Source organism: Typopeltis vanoorti, chromosome 8, assembly GCF_054136105.1.
Source record: "Typopeltis vanoorti isolate ZY-2024b chromosome 8, IOZ_Tvanoo_1.0, whole genome shotgun sequence".
NCBI lineage: Eukaryota > Metazoa > Arthropoda > Arachnida > Uropygi > Thelyphonidae > Typopeltis > Typopeltis vanoorti.
Genome location: NC_143556.1, coordinates 61,934,362 through 61,958,462, shown reverse-complemented (window position 1 = coordinate 61,958,462; position 24,101 = coordinate 61,934,362). Strand labels below are relative to the sequence as shown.

General features: G+C 36.3%; 1 protein-coding gene across 7 annotated transcripts in view; it reads left to right on the top strand.

Annotated features, from left to right (window-relative positions):
* The window catches only part of LOC150104038 (kynurenine aminotransferase-like), a 228,184-nt gene that overhangs the window by 15,591 nt on the left and 188,492 nt on the right, over window positions 1–24,101 (top strand). For 4 of the 7 annotated variants that reach the window (XM_090396692.1, XM_090396690.1, XM_090396691.1 and 1 more), the window contains exon 2: window positions 17,901–18,072. The exons of the other annotated variants lie outside the window; for them this stretch is intronic. In XM_090396692.1, coding sequence (XP_090252818.1) covers window positions 17,953–18,072 — 120 coding nt within the window. In that variant the 5' untranslated portion in view covers window positions 17,901–17,952. The remainder of the gene's footprint in view (window positions 1–17,900; window positions 18,073–24,101) is intronic. 7 annotated transcript variants of the gene reach the window in all.

Genomic DNA, 24,101 nt, shown 5'->3' with positions numbered 1-24,101 from the left:
AAGAGGGGTAACTGAAAAGGCAACTTCAACAAGAATTTGATTGTGTAATGGGCTCAGGTTTTCAGCAGAAAAAACTGTCTGTGTCAATAATGCACTCTTTAACCAGATCCCGTATTAAGAATGGAACAAACTGTTATTATAGTATGAACAGAAGCTAAGTTCTTGGGAGACTCATCTTTGACAGAAAACTTACATTCCTTGCACACATTTGTTAACTAAGAGAAAAGTGCAAGAAAGCATCGAATCTTCTTCACACTCTATCCTTTACTGAATGGAGTGCTAATCAATCTTCATTGCATCATCTTTATCCTGCAGTTGTACATTCAAAGCTGGATTATGGGTGTCAAGTCTATGTTTCGGCAAGGCAGAGTAACCTGCAATGGTTGGATCCCATCCATCATCACAGTATATGGATAGCTGCCGGTGACTTTCACCCATCGCCCACTTAAAGCCTTTATGTTGAAACAAATGAACCTGCTCCATCAGACAGAAACAGTCATTTTTTAACTTTTCCCTAAAAATAAAGTCTCTCCCAGAGCTCGTTTCTCTGCATTGGGAGACACGAATGTTGACAACATTATCTGTACCAAACATAACAGCATTCCTGTGTAGATTTGCACTCTCCTGGAACCTCTCACTTTGTCAACTACAAAACAGAGATTTCTGATCTTGAACCATCAATATAGACAGGCAAGAAATCAGAGTGAGCTGCTCTGTATACCATCATCTGTCTACCTTCAGTTATTTATTGCACACAGAGCAGCTCACTCTGATTTCTTGCCTGTCTATATTGATGGTTCAAGATCAGAAATCTCTGTTGGCTGTGCTGCTGTGTTTCCTGATTTTTCCATCTTCAACCAGATCCCACTCGATTGTAGTAATTATTATACAGCAGAGTTGCGTGCCATTCAGCTTGCATTTGTTCATATAAAAGAGAACCATTACCAGTGGTTCTTTGTAGTTCAGTGTGTTCAGTGTGTAATTTATACAGACTCTTTAAATTCTTTACAGGCTATCTTCTCTCCTATAAATAATCTATATCCAGTACTTTGTGAGGTGTTATAACTGTTGTACAAAATGAAAATCCTTAATTTTGATGTTTGGCTGTGCTTGATTCCCAGCCACATTGGAATTAAGGGAAATGAGACTGCAGCTGCAAGATCAGCTCATACTTTTCCATGTACTGTTGGACACTTCCCTATACAGACTACAGAAGTGCCTCCGTAGCGCAATTGGAAGAACAATGGTACGTTGCGCCCTTCAATTGGAAAAGGCCTGAGTTTGAGTCTCATCATGATGGGAGGAATCTTTATATGGACTTTTTCAATTGAAGGTGAGTTAGCCAATCTCATACCGAGGTAGCAGGGTTTTTTCTCCTGGAAACTTGGGTATTTCATCCCGCATACAGACAAATTGGCCCTTCAGAACACACGCAATTTACAGACAAAAAATACTAGCTGTGGTGGTGGTGGTGATGGGCACTGGATGACGCTGATGTAGATGATTGGTAGTAGAGGTGGAGATGGAGAGTTGTACAATAGATGTCCTTCCGCAATGAGTCTTCGGACTCCTTGGAGGTGTCATGAAAATAATAATAATAATAAGCTCAAAGCTAGCTACTTAGTGGCAGTTATCATGACAGGAAGTGCTGACAAATTGCATGATATCAAGCCTGAAATTAATCACTGGCACTCTGTTCAGCATAAAAACAGAAGAGGAAGTTATTGCTAGGCTCTGCATAGATCACACTCATCTGACACATTCTTATTTACTGAAGGCTGATGACTCACCTATGTGTTAAAAATGCAACATGCATCTTACCATTTGTCATATTCTGGTGGAATGCCAACACTTCACATGAGAAAGGAATGCAAGTTTTAGTTATCTGGCCAAACCACATATATATATATATATACTCGGACAAACTGCATGACGTTTTTAACTTTTTACAAATAATTAATTTGTAAAGAACTAAAAATAACAAATAATTAATTGACATTTGACAATTAAGTTAAGCAATGCAGTATCTACATACTGTATAAATAGAATTTATAAAGTATGTAGATACTGCAATGCATTCCACTCAGTCATCACCTGCTATTGAAAAAATATTGTTTTTGCTTCCTTCCTTACATGATTTCTGTATACAGTTTCCAGCGATGATCTCTTGTTCTCTCATTGCCTATGCAGTAATTCCCCTGTATCTATCTAATATGCCACTTTTACCATAATCATACATCTCACTCATATTACCTCTCCTCCTGTTAACACATCAAGCTCCTCAGACCATATTCTCTTAATCTATTCTCATGTTCAGCATTCCTGAGACAGTCATAGTTGTTATTCACCTTGGCACTCTCCAACATTTCCTAATTGCCAATATAGCCAGGTAACCAGATACAAATTTTGCAATCTCTCCTGAACTTCATTTCCTTCTTCACCAAGATTCCTTGCCTCCTCCACTTGCTGAAGCAAAGTTCTATGGCAAACTTCTTTCAATCTTATCTGGTCAAAGGTCATAACTTTACCCTTAGCAATATTGAAGTGACATCCCCATTTTTCAGCCCAAAGTACCAACCTATTCAAATCCTGCTGAAACAACATCTCTCTTGGAACAGCTAATATGTCTCAATTATATCACTCTTCCTCTTTCTGTTGACCAAGCTTTGAAGTCCACATTCTCTCAATCTATCCTCATACTCAATATTTCAGATTTCTGAGACAGTTATTCACCTCTGCACTCTCTGTGTTTCACCATCACCAGTATAACCAGGTGACTAAGATATGTACAGAGAAATCCAAATAATGCCTAATCAGCACCTTATGGAATGAAATTATCACCTCCTTGATCTGTACATGTCAACATTCTTTGTATTTATAGCAGCAATTTTTTGTGTGACCCTTATAACTTTTGTAGCCTGTTCCCTAAACTTCAGTTTCCTATCTACCTTATACCCAATGTGGTAGAACCTCATTCCATCTTCTCTGGCCAAAGTGCATAACTTTACACTTAGCAACATTGAGATGACATCCCCAATTCTTCAGCCCAAGCACCAACCTATTCAAATCCTCTTGTAACAACATATCAGAATTTCCTAACATTACTCTTCCTAACTTGGCATCATCAGCAAACAACTGAATATCTCCTCTCACACTCTGAATTATATCATTGATATCTAAATTAAACAGCAGTGGTCTCAGAACCGAACCATGTGTTACCTGACTTGTCATCTTCCTTTTCGAGACACTGTACCTCCATACATAACCGGCTACCATTCCTGCAATGCCCAGATCCAACATTTCCAGATACAACTGACTATCCATCCTAATCCTGATCGATTTCAGCAGTAGTTTTTCATCAGGTACTCTATCAAATAAATGCTTTTGTAAAGTCCAGATAGATCTTTGTATAAGCATTTCCATTGTCACACTGTTATAAATCCCTTAACAAATCTGCTCTACTGTATTGAAAGAGTTCAATTTTTTTCAGGTTTTTATTCTGTCTCTAATCAGCCTCTCTAACACCTTCATTGAAGTGTTAGAGAGGCTGACTTGTCTACTTGTCAACAAGTCAAGTTAATGGACTTGACTTGTTGAATAAACAAGTCAAGTCCATTGCCAGCTCTTTCACACATGCCCATAATATATGTGGTGATATCCCATCCAGTCTCACACAAGTAACCTCCATGTTAATAAGTAACCTTATTAACATCAAGGTTACTTAATATTCTAAACACTTCTCATTCTTGAACTGTTAGTCTCCTTTCTATTGTTATTCAACACTACTACTACTACTAAGCCCTCCCCTCGACATGAAAACATGAAATAAACTAATCAGAATACTCGCTGAGCATTTCTGCTATATCTTCATCAGATGTGACATATTGTTTCATCTCCAAAGCTGAGGTCAGTCTTCCATATGCATCATTTTTTTTCCTGGTGATATATCTCTAGAATTCTTTAGTGTCTTGGTTACTGCTTCACCCAATCCCCCTTCATTGCTAGTTTCTCCTTTCTCACTATACTTGTCACTTTCTTAGCCTGTGCATTATACTTCTAATGCTGCTGAGAAGTATATTCTTTATATTCTATGCCTATTCTTTATATATTTTCCTTAAATTTCCTCTTTCTCAGAAGTTATAATTCCACGAATCATGTATTTCACCCCTGTCTCAATCCTTTCATTTGATGAAGCCACTGTGACATCACTAATCTGCTTCCTTGATTTTTCATAGTAATTCTGTAATTCTGCACATCTCTTTTATTACATGCCTAGCCACTTTCCATGTCAAAACTGCTTGATCACTCTCCTCAACTAGTTGCAATTTGATCTTCTGTTAGTACTGTATGAGGTGATGATATTAAATCCAACATTCATGTCCCACATGTTGCTTACATTACATGCTATATAACAGTCCCTAAGTAGCTCAAGGAATTCAATCTACTTACACGTTATTTCCATTATCACTGTCTGTCACTCATTAGTCTCATTTATTCAAACATTTCAAAATCATCTCCCTCTACATTTCCTTGCCTGTAACAACATTTCTAAATATCTAAAATAATGCTTACCTTAACCTTGCACCAAATGGCGTCAAAGCCATCATCACCACTGCTTTTTTCATGTTCCACCTGGAAGTAACACAACTCTTCCAAAACCATCAATACCTCTCCTCCTTTTTTTTTTTTTTTATCTTTTTGAGAAATGCTATAACCATCATATTATATTCTCACAAGTACATCATCCTTGATTATCCATGTCTCACTTACTGGAATGATTTGCTGAGTTATGCATGATGAGAATGTAACAAAAGCATGTTTCCTGAGTGCAGAGATCAAGGATGTCAGTGAAGCAGTTAGAATGCAGAGAAGTATAAGAATATTGTTTTTGCAGGCATGAGTGATTTGAAAAGCAATAAATATATGCTGAGAGAAGATATGAATGAGTTGTTGGAAGAAATGAATAAAGAAGAGTGAGAGAGTAAAGATGCTACGGTATGATAGGAATGAATGAGAAGAAGGGACATGAACTGAATTAATGAGATGATTCTTCAGGAGGAATGGTGTGCAGTTTATAGATGTCCGGAGTGAATTTGATAGATGAAAGAATTTGTACATGCCTGATGAAAATATTGTTCAGCGAGAAATTGGAAGTGCAAAACCAGAGAATCTAGAGGCATTGCATGGATGCAAGCAGTGGATTAGGCCACTCCTGAGACAAATGATTGTGATTATGGAAATGATCATGCAGTGCTAAGTGCAGTTTCTCAGGTTGTGAATCTGATTGAGTTGGTTATTTTGTCATCATCATCATCCTTTCAGGGATTTAGGCCCAATGGCCTCTTCCAGTCTCGTTTCATTTTTTCTTTGGTCGTTCCTGATTTATTTTCATCCAACTGATTGGTGGTATCAGAGTATCTTTTTGGGTAGTCTCAAACTGTCCAGTCTTTCAGTATGTTCAGTCCACTTGCAGTACTGTTGCTAATTATATCATACAAGGCTAATTGTAGGTCAAAGAAGACCTACAATGCATGTTGGTCTCCTATGCATTGAAATGCATGTATATGAATGCAAGTAACATGAGAAGTAAAGAGGACTTTTGCCATCACTGAGACTTTATTATTAGTATTATTTGTTTGACATGATACATGATGATGATGTTGTCTTGTCCTTTCAAGAATCTTAGATGTTTTCGTGTGCTTCTTGAACTTCTTTGGCTATGTCAATGATTTTGTTTGTATAGAGCTGTTGTTCAGGATTAGGATCTATTCCTTGCAAGGCTGCTGTAATTGCTGGACAGGTAAAGATGTCAGTGGGTGTCAGTTCAGTATTGGGGCAGTTGTTGCAGTTTTTGTATGTTCTCATATCATCTGTATTGATCTTCTCTATAATGTCCTGTTTGTAGTCTTGCTATCTTGGTGGAGGTCTTTCTGTCAGCATTGATTTTGGGAATTTGTTGTATCACTGATTTCAATGGAATTAGTTTAGCTTTTGCTAGTGCATTAGCATCAGAAAGAGTTATCATGTGAGTTTCTTGGTTGAGTTCTCTGGCCTCTTTTGCTAATTTATCAGCTGCATTCATTGTAATCAATGCCTATATGAGCAGGAATCCATTGTAAAATGCAACTTTTTCCTAAACACTTTAGTTGATTTAAGAGTTTATGGGTGTCTTGTGTGAGCTTGGTATTGCCATTTTTGATTGCCTCCATAGCTGATCTTGAGTCACTGTAAATTATAATTCCCTCAGATTGTTGAGATGATGATAATTTTAAGTAGGCTTTGAGGTAGTTCTTTATTTATTGCATAAAGTTCGCTGGTAAAATTGGAAGCAATTTTCCCAGATCCAACTTTTATTGAATGTTTTTCACCATTCAGGAGTAGAAGGAGAACATTAGCACACCTCCATTAATCACATTGGTGTGTGATGATCCATCGGTATAACAAATTATCTGTTTGGAGGATGAAAGGTTGATAGTATTTAGGTCTTTTTCTTTGAGCATTTCTTTTGATTCTTTGTTTTTGTACAGAGTTTGGTAAGGTTTAGATTTTATGGAGGTATTTGGAGGTAAAGGACTGGAAAAATAGAGGTTCTTTATTTATGTGGGCATTTACTGATCAAGGCTTATTTCCTTCCTGATAGTGTCATCATATTGTAAAGTTGATCTGTGAAGTCTGCATTTTTGATTCTTATGTTCATAAGTTTTTAGGGAGATACGATCGCTTTGGTAGCCTCTGATATTATTTATGAATTTATGGTGGCAAATTTTTGTCTGTCCTCCAGCAGGTCTACCCAACATTCCTGTTGGGCTCTGATGTTGTTAGTGGAAAAGACTGCACCAATGATAATCTTTTAGATGCTTTTGCTTGTATTTTGTCTAATTTTTCCTTTACCGATGAGGCTGAAGGTGACCAGATAGGTGCTGCATATTCCATTATTGGCCTTATTATGTAGTGTAAGTAGTTTTGAGGATTTTTGGCTTTGTGTTCCAATTTGTTCCACAAATCCCTTTCAGTATATTTAATTTTTTTAGAGCTCTGTTGGAACTGTTAGAGATGTGTTGTGTTGTGCAAAACGTAATTCCTGATCAAGCGTAACACCAAGGTATTTTGGATATGTGACTTTTTCAATTAGCTTGTTGTTGATCATGACTTTGGAATTGTAGGAATGTCTATTTTTCCCATCTGTACTAAAGGTGCTTAGTTTTATTTTGTCTAGGTTGATTTTGAGTTTAAGTTCATCTGACCATTTTTCTAATCCTCTCATGGATTTGTTTAGAATCTCCTCTGATTCTTTGATTTTAGCACTAGTGTGCCAGATGGCTATATCATCTGCGTAGCAAGCAACTTTTGTGTCTTCTGTAAGGATGAATGTTATTGACATATAAAAGGAATAGTAAGGGACTGAGTACTGATCCCTGAGGAGCACCAGCTCAGGTTCTCCGCTCTCTTGATATTGCTGCATTGATTCTATCCTTGATCTTTCTTCCTCTAATGAAATCAGCAATCCAGATTAACATGTTTCCTCTGATTCCAATATCATGTACTGTTTGTATTAATTTTTTGATCCAAACATGATCAAGAGCAACAGTCATATCAAGGAATGTGGCAGTTGTTTTTTTGTTGGATTTCCTGAAATGAGTCTATTATTGTTTGGCAGAAGTGGAATAATTGATCTGTTGTCAAATGATGGGTTCTCTATAGGCAGTTTGGTAGTAGTTAATTTTCTTATTTTTTTGTCAGCTAGTGCATAAGCCTGGAGTGTATGATTCTTTCAGTAATTTTACAGAGCATGCTAGTTAATGCTTTAAGTCTATAGCTTTGACATTCTGCAGCATTTTTGTCAGGTTTCAGGATGGGTACAATAACTGATTTTTTTCCTTTCTTTTGGAAGTTTGCCTGTTCGCCAAGAGGTATTGAGAATGTCCAGAAATTGTTCTTTGGTTTTTGCCAAGGTGTTTGACCATATGACCAAAGATGAGATCATTACCAGGAGATTTATTATTACTACAATATGAGGTAGTTATGGCAATAGAATATAAGGGATGTTGTATTTTCAAGCATGGGAGGAGTAGTGTGGAAAAAGTGCAACCAGCAGAATTCTGTGCTTCCCTGTAGATTAGGTTTGCACAGAATGATGTGAATGCTATGCATTAGCTAATCTGCTAATGCATAGCATTAGCAGATTAGTACAATGAATGCAGGTTGGGCAATTACTGTGGGACATTTCAACTAAGAGGACATATATTGGAAGGAGGAAGGGGTGCATAGAAGATGGAAGTGGAATTTATGCAGGTACTATGGGATAATTATCTGAAACGGTGTGATGGGAAGACCCAGGGCTTGAGAGTGGTGATCTGATGATGGCATCAGAAGATGTACCCATAACCAAAGTAGCCACTCTGACTCCGATCAGGGAAAATAACAATGGGGGTCTGTGTATTTATTTAGGATGTTAGCTGTTCTTGTTATTTAAAAAAAAAAAATCTCTCTCAGCTGTGCCATATGTAAAGAGATCGTTTTTACTCCGAGTGTTAATCAAATACACAGGCGGTTCAATCCGATTAGTGCAATGACTTTTAACTCTATTTCTTTTAGAATACAGAAAATTATTGATTCAAAACCAAATAAAAAATATATACATTTAATGAAACTATAGACATTATATACATTTTAAATAAAATTATATAAATAACTACAAAACTAATTACTCATTCTATTACTGTTTTTTTTTTTTAATATATACTTAATCAAGTCTTCCAGACTAAACACCTTGTTGTCACAACAAATTTCCACAACAACAAAATGTTCATCAAAATCAGTTTCTTTGTTAGGTCCTTTTTAAAAATATAAAACTACCTCTTCACTTCCATGGGATCCTTTTTAATTTCCTTATTTTGCATACAATTGTTCCAATCATCCTGTTTCACTGGTGTGTAAATAATAGCTCGCTCAGTTCGATATGATGCATAAATCACTAACTTTTTATCAGAGGAAGAAGCAGTTTCTTTTTACTGTTTTATAAATAAAAGTATCAAGGTAGTGCTCTTCATGTTAAGCCACTTACATTTCAGATTTTACTAATTCCATTGCTCTTCCATTAGAATAATAAATAAATGTGGCATCCTTTAGACAGAAGATGAAACTTTCCATTAGCATTTCTTCGAATATTGAATTTGAATGTCTACTCAAATATCTTCTTCTCACTTGTTGACAGTCTCAACTCTTCCAGTTTAAAGATTCACAATGCTACAATTCCTTTTTTGGAGTCTTCTGTTAATATTCTCTTATTGTCACGTTTTCTTAAAAACTTCCTAAAAACAAAATTCTCTGGTCACCATTCTCAAATTTTCATTCCCTCTCTACTTGTTTTTTTCGTTACCTGGAGGATGCTGAATGCTCTCTCTGTTAATTGTCAATCTCCTCGGTGAGCATGTGCACTTCATGTAAATGGCATGCAAGAAGTTAAATAGTAATGGCTGACATTTTATTATTGTTAGTGGAAAGAGAATGTCTTTTCAAAGAATGACAATTGTCTCGACACTTAACAATTATGAAATACATTAAGAAGATTGAATTCTTGTACATAAACTTATATGTTGGTTACACATGACTTTAAATTTTTCAGGAAATGACAACATATACTAAAATATTAATTAAAAACTTTAATCAATACCTTCCTATATTTTGGCACTGTTACATTGCCATCTTCTGGGAACATAAAATTATGATATGTGCACCCAGGCACCAACAACGAGCAAATGAGGCTGAAGAAGGTAACTGAAGTTGGTCCTAGAGTCTTAAAGGTGCCCTCTAGTGGGCTAAATTGGGTTGTCTGGGCTGTTGGGCTGATGTTCTTAGAATACAAGCTTCCCAATAAGCAGAATGTGCCATTACGTCCCATTGTGGATGGCATTGATTTTCCTCACATACAAATTAGGCAAACCTATAGCCAAAGTGCTCACACATATACTGGCAACACACCTTCACACATAAAAAAACTCAGCCCACTTTAAAGCCAGTATAGAAAACCTCTCACTCCAACACACTGACATAATGGTCAGTTTTGAAGTCTCCTCTTTATTCACAAATGTCTCACTCAAAGATACCTTAGATCTCATCCGAGCCAAACTTCCTCCTGATATCTCAGCCCTATTTCAGTTCACCATGAACTCAGGCTATTTTGTTTGGCAAGGAAAATTCTGCAAACAGATAAAGAGGACAGCCATGGGTTCTCCCCCTGGCCAACTTCTTTATAGAGACCTTTGAAGAAAAAGCCTTAAACTCAGCCCCACAAAAACCTACTGTTTGGCTATGCTATGTGGATGATGTATTCGCTATTTGGCCACATGGCTTAGATACACTCCACACTTCTTAACACATTTAAACAATCAACATCCCAGAATCCACTTCACCTTGGAAAAGGAAAACAACAACAGTCTCCCTTTCCTAGACACTTTGATTACACACCAACTTGATTGATTCCTGGCTTTCTCTGTTTACAGTAAACCACCCTATACAGGTAGATACATTCACCAGCAATCACACCACCCACCCTCACATTTGTTGTTGTTAGTACCTGCATGCACATATCATAGTTTTATGTTCCCAGAAGATGGCAATATAACATTGCTGAAACATAGGAAGGTACTGATTAAAATTTTTTAATTAATATTTTAGTTTATGTTATCATTTACTAAAAAATTTAAAGTTAAGAAGATTGAAGTTATTATGACTATCAGAATCTAGTAAGTACATCAATTTCAGATGCTTTACAATTGATTTTTACATATCAAGAATGGGCACATTGCAAGTGCCCATTATCATACGTTACAAAACCGAAACTAATATATACTATATAGAGAAACAATTGTATAAAGATTTATCATTTTAAATTATGATTATTTTTACAATAGCCACTGTCTCCATTCAGGGAAAATAACAGTGGGGTCTTGTCTTGGGAGGTTGCTGAACATATTGAGTTCTCAGGAATGGGTATGTGTGGAACTATAAAGCTGATTATGAATATTGGGGTTCCACATTCGTGGAACTACACTGCTTCAAACAAACAAACTTGGAGAAGTGCCATTCATAAGAAGCTACAAGGGAAGAGTGTCAATAATGCATTGGAAATAGTCAAGGTTTTGAGAAAGCAGTATCAGACTTGGAGTCAAAGGTCCACAACTTCTTAACACATTTAAACAATCAACATCCCAGAATCCGCTTCACCTTGGAAAAGGAAAACAACAGTCTCCCTTTCCTAGACACTTTGATTACACACCAACTTGATTGATTCCTGGCTTTCTCTGTTTACAGTAAACCACCCTATACAGGTAGATACATTCACCAGCAATCACACCACCCACCCTCACATTTATTGTTGTTAGTACCTGCATGCACATATCATAGTTTTATGTTCCCAGAAGATGGCAATGTAACATTGCTGAAACATAGGAAGGTACTGATTAAAATTTTTTAATTAATATTTTAGTTTACGTTATCATTTCCTAAAAAAATTTAAAGTTAAGAAGATTGAAGTTATTACGACTATCAGAATCTAGTAAGTACATCAATTTCAGATGCTTTACATTTGATTTTTACATATCAAGAATGGGCACATTGCAAGTGCCCATTATCATACGTTACAAAACTGAAACTAATATATACTACATAGAGAAACAATTGTAAAAAGATATCATTTTAAATTATGATTATTTTTACAATAGCCACTCTGTCTCCATTCAGGGAAAATAACAGTGGGGTCTTGTCTTGGGAGGTTGCTGAACATATTGAGTTCTCAGGAATGGGTATGTGTGGAACTATAAAGCTGATTATGAATATTGGGGTTCCACATTCGTGGAACTACACTGCTTCAAACAAACAAACTTGGAGAAGTGCCATTCATAAGAAGCTACAAGGGAAGAGTGTCAATAATGCATTGGAAATAGTCAAGGTTTTGAGAAAGCAGTATCAGACTTGGAGTCAAAGGTCCACAACTTCTTAACACATTTGAACAATCAACACCCCAGAATCCACTTCACCTTGGAAAAGGAAAACAACAACAGTCTCCCTTTCCTAGAAACTCTTTACAGAAAACCAACCTATAAGGGAATATACATCTTGCTGACAAATGTGTGCTATTAAAACTTGGGAAATGCAATTTATTCCTACCAAATCTGATGCATGCATGTCCTTGTCATGGCTCCTGGGCTATGTTCATACAGTTTTGTACAGTTGTACATTTTCCCGCTTAGGGTGCGAGAGGTCCCAAGTTCAAATCTCGGATGAGCCCATGAGGTGTTAAGCGTCTCTGTATAGCTCGGTGGAAGTAGCATGTGCTGTCCATGGTGCTAGACTCCAAAGGAAGAGCATTGCAAGCTCTATTCTAGTTACCAGTTAGAGAGAAACTTTTGCTAACCTTTTTTTACTAATTTCTGAGTTAGTCGATCTTTGGAATGGGTAAATGGTTTTTTTTTCTCCTGGAAACTCAAGAAAAGCAACCATAGAACCAACACTGTTTACAGACAGTAAAAACATAGTCTTAGCTGCATCTCTTCACTGGTGCCATGTATAATTAGTTATAGTCTTAGGCCAGCTATCTCTAAGTGGCTTCTGGTAGAGATTGAACTGCCCCTTAGTCTCCAAAAGTTAGATAGGTGTTAGCTGATTTGATTGACATTATTGCTTAACCCTACTGTCACTCATTACGTTAGGCCTGTAAACCTTACACAGTCATCTGTGAATTTTTGAGTATCTCCATAGCACAATTGGAAAAATGATGGTACTTTGTTCCCTTCGATTGGAAAAGGCCCAAGTTCAATTCTCATTGCGATGAGAGGAATCTTTATATGGATTTTTTCAATTGAAGGGGAGTTAGCCAATCTCATATGGAGGAAGCAGGGTTTTTTCTCCCAGAAACTTTGGTTTTTCATCCCAAATTCAGAAAATTGGCTATGAGGACACAATTTACAGACAAAAATATTAGTGCTGGTGGCATGATGTGATGTTGGTCTAGAAGATGATGACAGTGTTAGCAGTTCCATATAGATAATGGATTAAATGGTGGAACCGCAGAGTTGGAGAGTAGATTTCCCTCCCTTGATGAGTATTTGGACACCTTGAAGGTGTCACATAATAATCATAATAATAAAATTGGGACCAGTCAGCTAAGGGAGACAACCCTAATGAAAAACATTGGTCCTCCAGGATTTCTGGGGATTGGTCATGAAGCTGACAATCTCACTCTGGAAAAAATTACTTATTGCAAAATTAGAGGAAACAGTAACTGCTGGATGGACTAAATGATGACAAAATGACAAATGTTTTAAAATCAGAGAAACTTAGCAATGAATAAGGATGGCCAGGGCCCATATAGGACTGTTAAGCCAGTGATGATGTATCTGACTTGCATGGTCAGGGTCAGCAAGATAAACCCAAATGGGGGTTTATCTTGCTGACCCTTCAGATTTTCATTTTTTGTAACTTCTTCTGCAACAAATGAAAACATGAAAGGAATATAAAGAAATAAGTGACCACCACACCATGCCCATGAGCAATACAGAGTGCAGGCAAGAAGAGTGACAAGTATGGTAAGAAGGAAATTAGCTAAGCAGCAGCCAAAGGAAATTCTAGTTTTTTCACTATATTGCAAGTAAAAGAGGAAAGATGATTATGGATGGATAACTTGATGAGTGGTAGGAAGTGACAAAAGTCAAAAATATAGATAGTGGAAATATTGCATTTGCTGATGTGAGATTTGAGGTGGATCTGCTCAGCATATTGAGAAATATCAGTGTGAATACAACAATGAAATTAAATAACACATTGGTCCATGTGTTGCAAGAGTGTGCAAGCAAACTGACAATGGCAAATTACACTGGCCAATCAAAAAATTTTTTTTTCTGCTGATTATGATCTGACACTTGTTTTTTTACTAATTTGGGTGCACTGATTTCAAATATCAAACCCATTTTTCTCTATCATGTCAGGTTTTTCCTCTATGGCATTTTCTTTTTGCTAATTTGTAAGTTTTTGATAGTTTTAAGGAGGCAGTACTATTTAGAGGATCAAAAAAATCGATTTTTTAATATTATTTTCTGAAAGTATGTACTTTTAAAAATCTGTTCCTAACTTTTTATCAAGAAATTCGAAAAATTCCCAAAGATATAGCCTATTATTCAAAGCGGTGCGCAGATCAGAATCGGAGCGCTCACCGCTCTCACTTTTTAGTAAATTAATAAATGCGTAAGAACCTGCAACGGCACGTACTGGCACTTTGAATGTGAGAGAGGCCGATAACCGACCTAATACATTTAGGTGATGAAAAGTAGGTGATGACAACTGCCTAAAACAAATGAATGCTATATGCGTCATAGCGGACAAGGAATGATCGAAATCAGTCAATCGTTAATCGATCCTGAAAGTATGATGAGCGCTTATAACGTTTCAGTAAAGTCTCTGGTTTTTTTGTCTTGTTAATTGCATGTTAGTTGGCAATGAAGAAAATACATCATGTCTACTACTCGAAATTGTGTCAATAGTGTAGATTCCTTCTGCTACATTTGTGGCAGCTTTACTGTTCCCAGTCAAAGGACAAATATCACTGATTTCGTTAAGAAAGTGTACTTTGCATACTTTGACGGAAAAATTGCAGATCAGGACAAGTCATGGGCTCCAAATAAAGTGTGTAAGTCATGTGTAGAAAATTTACGACAGTGGAGCAAGGGAAAACGCCAAAAATTAGCTTTTGGCATTCCAATGATTTGGTGTGAACTGAAAAATCACGTAGATAATTGCTATTTTTGTTTAGTTCAGACTTCTGGTTATAATAAGAAGAATAAGAAAAAATTGTGTATCCAAATCTCGACTCGGCAATTCGGCCAGTTGCTCATTCCAATGAAATAGCTGTGCCAATTTATAAAGGACTTCCTTTACTTGAGAATGAGCATGATCGGGATATGCCAGATGTTCTTGAGGAGCAAGACCTGGATGTTGATTTAGACAATGAAAATTTAATTTCTAGTTCTGGACTGCAACGTTTTACTCAAGCAGAATTGAATGACTTAGTAAGAGATTTGGGCCTATCAAAGGAATCATCGTAATTGTTAGCTTCAAGATTAAATGAAAAAAACTTACTGGAGCAAGATACGAAGATAACTTTTTATCGTAGCAGGGAAAGTAATCTTGTACAATATTTTAAACACGAGTGTGGGTTTGTTTACTGTAACAATGTGTCAGGTTTACTAACTGAAATGAGTGTTGTACAATATCATCCAAACGAGTGGCGTTTATTTATCGACAGTTCAAGCAGAAGTCTCAAAGTGTGTCTTGCTACACAATGGGAATGTATATGGCTCAATTCCTATTGGCTATTCAGTCCACTTAAAGGAAACATATGAGGACATTAAAAAGGTTCTGAAGTTATTAAAATATACAGACCATAACTGTATCATCTGTGTGGATCTTAAAATGGTGAACTTTTTACTTGGCTTTCAAAGAGGATATACAAAGTTTCCATGTTTTCTATGCTTCTGGGATAGTCGAGCTAGAAACCAACACTGGAGTCAGAAACATTGGCCTCTTAGAATATCCTTAAATGTTGGAGAACAGAATGTTATAAATCAACCTTTAATCGACAGAGAAAAAATAATTTTTCCACCTCTACACATCAAACTAGGTCTTATAAAGCAGCATGTTAAAGCTTTCGATTTACATGGTGACTGTTTCCAATACATATGTGACAAAATTTCCACGACTTAGTTATGAAAAAATTAAAGCCGGTGTATTTGATGGACCGCAAATTAGAACTTTAATGAGAGACCCAAATTTCATCAACTCTATGAACGAAATTGAGAAAGAGGCCTGGACTTCATTTACGATGGTTGCGAATAATTTTCTTGGAAACTAAAAAGCGTGCAATTACAAAGATCTAGTGGAAACAATGCTTGAAAATTTCCAGTGCCTAGGTTGCAACATGAGCATAAGGCTTCATTTCCTATACAGTCATCTTGATAGATTTCCCGAGAATTTAGGTGCTGTAAGCGATGAACAAAGCGAAAGATTTCATCAAGACTTAAAAACTATGGAAGATCGGTACCAAGGAAGATGGGATTCTCACATGATGCCGACTACTGTTGGAGTATTCAAAGGGATTGCCAAAACAGAATACACAGCAGAAATTGCTACAAACAAAAATTTATTCCCTGAAACTTATGTGTAAGTAAAATTGTTATTTTTTTTTATAAATATTCTTGTAATTTTTAATGAATATTGTTAAGTAGTTATGTATCTAATTATTGGCCTTTCTCGCATTCAAAGTGCCAGTACGTGCCGTTGCAGGTTCTTACGCATTTATTCGTTTACTAACAAGCGAGAGCAGTGAGCGCTCTGATTCTGATCTACGCACCGCTTTGAATAATAGGCTATATCTTTGGGAATTTTTTGAATTTCTTGATAAAAAGTTAGGAACAGATTTTTAAAAGTACATACTTTCAGAAAATAATATTAAAAAATCGATTTTTTTGATCCTCTAAATATTACTGCCTCCTTAAAACTATCAAAAACTTACAAATTAGCAAAAAGAAAATGCCATAGAGGAAAAACCTGATGTGATAGAGAAAAATGGGTTTGATATTTGAAATCAGCGTACCCAAATTAGTAAAAAAACAAGTCTCATATAAAAGTCAGCAAAAATTGTGTTGGACTGTGTTATTAACCTGTTTAATCTTACTCTCAGCTCTGGCATGGTTTGGAAAGAGGACAAAATAGTTTCATTAGATAAATTAGTCTCCAAGGCAGAAGCAAATTACAGACCAGTTAGTAGTGGTCTTTAAGGTATTGGAAAAGTTGGTTAAAGGTATAATTTTGGAATGAATGGATACATTAGGAATATGATGCTGTATGGTGGCCGGCATGGCTTTGTAAAATGTTTGGCCTGCCTTGTTTATTTATCACGTTTTATAATAGTGACAACTGATTTGGATAAGAGTAATGACTACACCATAATATTGCTTGATTTTGCAAAGGCATTTGACAGAATTCTGCACAGTTGGAGTAAATGGAATGGATATAAGAAGCTAGTGTCATGGATGGGAGAGTGGCTTTCAGAGAGACACTGGAGAGTCCATATGTTGAAGCAGAATCCAGGAGGATGAGGGGTAACTCTTGGAATGTGTTAGGTCCTGTCATAAGGCCCTTTCTCTCTGCAGTTTTGGATTATTAAATCCGAAATTGCAGAGAGAAGTAGTGAATAAAGGTGATATAAAGAACCTTTAGAGCGATTTAATTAATTGGCACTATGAACAAAGGATAATGGTTATTCATTTAATGTGACAAAAGTGTAAAGTTACATTTTGGGATGTAAAAACTCTATACTATGTATTACATTGATGGTACTGGATTGGAAGACATTGATGAGCCTAGAATTATGTGGATGTTGAGAAATGCCTTGACAGTTTGGTAGAGATAGTGACCAAAATGTTGACATGTCTGTGGAATGCTTCCTGAAAGAATAGATTGAAGATATGTGGGCTGTTTAGTTGACAGGCAGAGAAGACAGGAGACATAATAGAAACTTATTATGTAACTTAAGGGTTGGTTAGTAAGGGTATAAGGACTAGATTTTTTGCCTAGAGACTAGTGAATGACTGGAATAGATTGCATTCAGTAGTGCAATACAACACAGTAGTTGAGTGCTCTGACAGTGAATGAGTTTAGGAAGAGGTATGATAGGAATTGTATGAATAACATGTAGTGTTGGCTTTCTGTAATGAATCTTTCAACTCCATGGAGATGCCCATAATAAAACTATAAGTATTATTTACTCTTGTATGAAGGAGAAAAAAATGTCTTGCCTTCTAATTTGAAGTTTGTATAGTGAACATATTTTAATTTTATTCTTGTAGATATGTGCACTTTGTAATAAGTGTGATTGGACTTTTTTTGTGAAAAGATATTATGCTCAAAAGTTTGACTTTTGGAGTTCGGTGGTTATATAGAAATTCAGGATTATCCAGGAATTTTATTGTTGGATGTCGTCACTCTTTCTCCTCTACTACACAAAGCAGAAAACAAGAGGTAAAATATTAGATTGGTTGAGCATGTTTTGCATGTAATTTGGTCTATAGCTTCATTTAAAAAATAATAGAATAAATTATTTCTTAAAAACTGGAATAATTCAATCTGTAACCTCTAAAATAATATAATGCTGTTTCACTTGTACTGCACCAATCTCTCCTTGCTGCTATGTTGTAACTTTATTTCTGTATAACAGTAGACAATAACACCCAGATTGGGAATTAGAGGGATTTTGCAGTTATCTCACATTTTTATGTAAAAAAAAAAAAAAACATGATGCACAAACTTTTCAGAATATACACCAGTAATATCTTCTTCATTCTGAAATGAAATTACTAGAAATGAAAACTTTAGTCTGACAAAATGATAATTTTTATGGATAATTTGTCCAATAGTTGGGTATTATTACTAAATGAGATGTTTTAGAATTCTTCTGAATGCCTAGAGATAATCTATTAAGGCATTGTGATTTTTTAATTATATATATATCCTCTTTCTCCTCCTCCTGATACCTTTTTATTCCCAAAGAATATATGCAGACTCCTTTTGCCTTTTTGAACTTTAGTGTGCATCCAGTAGCCACCCTTTAGCCATCACTGATGGTGAGCTGGAATTTATCAGTGAATCAAGACTTTCAGGGGAAAGAGATTTATAGTGAAGCTATGATCTTGTTACTTTGAATCCTAACAGTTATATTATGTCTGAAATATTGTGAATTCCATAGCCAAATTTTTAACTTGCAGGATTAAAAACCCAAGCTTCCAGGTGGGGGAAAACTCTAATTGTTTGTGCCAATGACTGATTATTCAAGAAGTAGCAGAAGAAAGGACTAGAAAAGATTCCTCTAATTCAGGCCTGCACAACTTGATTGTCTTTGAGGGCCAAATCCAACTTGGACTATCTGACCAAAGGCCAGATCACTTCGGACCTAGAATCTTAGACTAGTCCACTGCAGCTAAACTTAAGTAAATTTGTTAGTAGGTCTACAGTAAATACTAATTAATATTCATATTTACATTTTTTAGAGAGTTACAATTAAAATTATTATCAAAATTATTTACAAACAGATATAGCTGCAAAATTTCTCAATAAAAACCACTTAAACATAAATACAAAGTTTACTAATAATTTCACTGAGAATATCACTTATTCGCAGTAAAATATCAGTGACTGAATGTCACATTGTGACATTCAGAATGTCACAATGTGACACATTGTATTTCTTTGTTGCCACTATTTTATCAAAGTTTGGTGTCATGTTTGAAGTGGCTGTTCTTAATATGGCCTCTAAATTGATATCACTTAAAGATGAACACTGTTTGGTTATGTTCAAGTTCATGACCGAAAATGTTTGTTCACAAGTATATATATGCTCCCAAATATACAAAATACTTGGTAGGCAGTATCCAACAAACTTTTAAATTTATCCTGATCCAGAATAGAATAAAACTCTTGTAAAGTACTCTCCCTATGCTTGAACTGATAGTTTTCAGAACACTGGAGATCAATAACTTCCATCTGGAGTGCAAGAGGTAGATTTCCTGCTTCGACAGAAAATGGATCCTCAATCACTTCGTCTTCATTACTCAGTGGCATTCTTTTCTGAAACTCCTCACTTAGAAGTGATATGTGCTTCTTATATTTTCCACCCACCATTGAATGATATTCTGATGGAATATTCTCGACAAGTTAAGAAATGTGACTTATCCCCCCTTAGCAAGTTGATTTTCAAACAAACTTAATTTCATTTTGAATGCCTTTATGAGAGACATTAACTAAAAACAAAAAAACAATGAAATTTTTTCCTTGAAGCTTTAAGTTAAGGTCATTCAAGTGACCCAAAATGTCACACAAGAAAAATAAATCTCGATTCCATTCTTCATCCATTATTTCTGGGAATTTTTCCATATCTTCTTGAGATTCCAAAAATTCAATTGGTTCATTTTTAAGAGCGACAAAGCATGACAAAACTTTACCACGGCTCAACCAATGTACATCAGTGTGGAATGGTAATGTAGATCCCCGTACTCGGCATCATTTTCTTCTAGAAACGCCTAAAACATTCTGTGTTTCAAACCCAGAGCTCGAATATAGTTGACCAGAGCAAATACTACTTTAATCACATGATCAAACTGCAAAAGCTTTGAACATAACACCTGCTGATGAATTAGGCAGTGAAATTTTGTCAATGGTTTACCTGCATACTGTTCAATAAATGTTACAGCACCAACATTTTTTCCACCCATAGATGGGGCACCATCAGTGCAAACTGCTACTAAATTCTTGAAATTTAAGGATAGTTTTTCGGTTACACACATCTTTACATTTTCTATGATCTCCTTTCCTGTTCTTCCTTTCATTGAACACAAACTAGCAATCCTTTTTCACCTCAAAATTCTTATTAACACCTCTTGCATATATTAAAAGCTGTGCAGTATCTTTCATGTCAGTACTTTCATCCATAGCAAGCGAATAATAGACAAATTCACTAGTCGATTGTTGCAGGTTATCTTTAAGATCCTCGGCAATATCAGCCACCCTGCACTGAACAGTCATACGGGACAAACTGATATTTTCAAAATTATTTTTCTTATCAGGACACAATTCGGAAATGGCAATCATCAGACACTTTTTTTATCAACTCTCCTTCAGTAAATGATTTGCCAGCACAAACTATTTTATTATTATTATTATGGGCGACTCCAGGGAGTACTTAGACTCATCGAGGGAGGCCCTAAACATCATGTCCACACAACTATACGACATTCTCACAGTATATATCATACCTTGCCTTGAACTCGCTCACCGTCATAGCACCCACAACAGACTCTGACAGCTTATTCCACTCATTTACCACTCTAAAAGTAAAGAACCCAGCTCTAACACCCATGCTAACCACACTCTTGCCCAGCTTCCATAGGTGTCCCCTAGTTCTCCCACCACCAGTTCTGATCTCAAAAATATCCTCTGAATTTATCCTATAGAAACCCTTTAGCAATTTGAATGACTCTATCATATCCCCCCTTTATTGCCTATCAACTAATTTCTGCAACCAAATTTCTTGTGATATTTTTAAGCTTACCTTTTTGGCAACTTCATTTGCAGATGTCACTTTTTTAAAGGCTTGTTGCTCACCTCTAAGGACTTTCAATAACTGCTGCTTTTATTTGCTTTTCACTTGCATCCAACTTGCCATGGTTAGGATGTTTCGATTCAGAATGACGTCTCAGATTGTACTCTTTCGGCACAGCGATAGATTCCTGGCAAACAGTGCACACTATTTTGTCCTTAAACAACGTAAAAAATATTTGTTTGTCCACTCAGGGTTAAATGCTCGATGTTCCAAATCTATTTTACTCCTTTTACTTAAGCTCATTGTGTCGAGATTGACAATATTAATTACAAAAAACTAATGATGAAAAATCACAATAATGCAGGTTATGATAACAGTTATGTAATGTATTGCTCCAGCTACAACCAACCACTACACTGCCAAAACCAGTCAAGGCACGGCCAATTTTGTGTAATACGATTCGTTCTCGTTCATACACATCAAGTCGTTATCACGGAGATGTAACTTTGAATTTCCCTGCAGCAACACTAGTGCTAACAAAACCTCGAAGTGATTGTAATAATTTGTTATTAAATACGACAATGGGAATAACTCCAAATGCAATTTATTGTAGAGTTGAAAGAAACACGATTGTGACATTAATTGCATGAACGTAAACATGCAGAGTCTTAGTAAAAATTTTATTCAATGCTAGGAAAAAATCGTCTAATTTCATATTCCCCTGTATGATTAAATAATTCAATCAGGCACACGGGCCAAAATAAATAGCATTGCGGGCTGTATGTTGTGCAGGCCAGCTCTAATTGGTGACTAGAATCAAACATATCACTGTCCTCCAAGTGGTCTACTGTTATGGACATAAAATGCCATTTCCACAACACCCTAATATATATGGATCATAAATGACTTGGCAACATGCAACATATAGTCTCTCCCAGCTTAGTCAACCTCACCTTCCCATGGTATGTCCCACAAACGGATGAAAACAGGATTGTGATTTGTGATGTCTGGCTCCTCTCTCTCTCTCTCTCTCTCTCTCTCTCTGACAAACCTGGCAAGTAGTGCCTCCACAAATACTTACCTTCCTAGCTTCAGGAAACGGCAACTAGATTTCTGGGTGGGAGATGACTTTCATTGCTTGGAAGCAGCACCACTTTGATTATTGAGGGCTTGAAGCGGCCATTGCCATGAATTCTAAAACAGGATTTCGGTTTTTCCCTCCATTTTTCTGCATGTGGGTGATGGCTTCATGTGCCTGAATATGCTGTAGAGACTCCAAATTCTCCCCCATTTGAGAGTATAGCAGTAAAAATGGTTCTGCATGCTGGCCGCTTGACACAGGTCCAAATTCAACCCAGTAGTAATCCTGCTGCCAGTTCTTCTGCCTGAAGGGAGTCTGAGTATAGTGGAGTGTGTTAAGTCTTAGAGGCCACAAAGTGGATGGGAATCTGGGTGCTCTTTCTCTGTCAGTTGCATGCCTGTGGATTGTATACTCTCACTGCATTTCCCTTCTCTTGAATTCTTTTTTAACATTAAACAACCATAAAAGACAGCACAAGATATTTTTTTAGTTCCACGTATCGAAAATCACGCTCTCAAAAAAACAATACAATAGAAATAGCAAACAGCAAAATTCCAACAGAAACAACCCTTAAAATAAAATTACAAAAAATAAAATAAATAATAATAACAAAAACCACCACAGAAAAAAAAAATCAAATATCCTTCAACTTTCATGATCTTAGCATAAATTTCAGTGATATATCTTACTACTTGCAAACATCAAACACAATTGATTATTTTTAATATAACCTAAACTAGCAGCTTTAATTTCTACTATTTATTTCATCTTTCTTAATTGTACTCTGCAGAATTCCTTTTGTCACAAGGATGGAAATTGTGCATTTCCATTCTGGCATGGGATGTCAGACATCCCATGGCTTCTAGAACAAGCAAGCAAGTCATTTGCATGAAGGGTGAAAGTAGTGCTTTTCATTTTAATCTTCTCTGATGTAATGCTGACAGGAAGACAAAGTTATGCACCAAAATTGTTGCAGGACCATAGCATAAGTTCTATTACATTGAACCAGGTTCTGTAGAACTTGAACAACTTCTAGGAACAGTCTCTGATTTGAATTAGGATTGGTGTAGTGGCCTGGCTTTCTTCTACTTGATGAAATATTTGCATGCTATGCTAGTCCTTTTTGGCTTGACAATGCGAAAGTACTTTTTATTATATTTGGCAGTGTTTTTTTTTCTTCTGACAAATGTAGTCTCAACTGTCTGTCCAAAATACTGAGTTTCACATTGACAGAGGGTGTCTTGCAGTCCTTGATCTGTCTTAGGGAGGTGGAAACTTTGTTCAGGGGATTTGTAGATTGTTTTAATTCTGTGTAGTTTTAAGAGCAAGCCCAGCCTATTTGTTTTGTTTGAGTGATGTGAGAAAAGCTTGTTCCAGATACGGTACTGGTTCTGAGTCTACCCTGCCAGCTAAACTTTTGAAAATTCCGAATTTCTGTACAGGACAGTAATGCGAAGTGGCATCTAGGTGTTTTCTATGTGTGCGTAGGCTTACAGTAGACTGAACACAAGAGTGACCATCTGATTGCCTTTTAATGAAAGGGTTAAAGATTGCTAGAGCCTCTTCCTTTTCCTCTTCAACAGTAAAACTAATTTGGGAATGGATATTGTTGAGGAACTGTAAAAAGTTATAACATGTTGTGGGTCATTCTGCCAAATGGCAAAGACTCTAACATACCTCAGTTTGGACTTGGGAGGAGAAGAGGGCAAATTTAGTTCCAAAGCTTCTAAAGATTCCATGTGCAAGTTAGCAATAAGAGGTAAAAGTGGAGAGCCCATTGCCATACCTTCATTTTGTTTAAAGAGCAGCTGGTTGTTCCAGCTTTATCCTCAGTCTTCACTAGAATGAAGCTGGAAGTATGTTGCTGAGAATGTA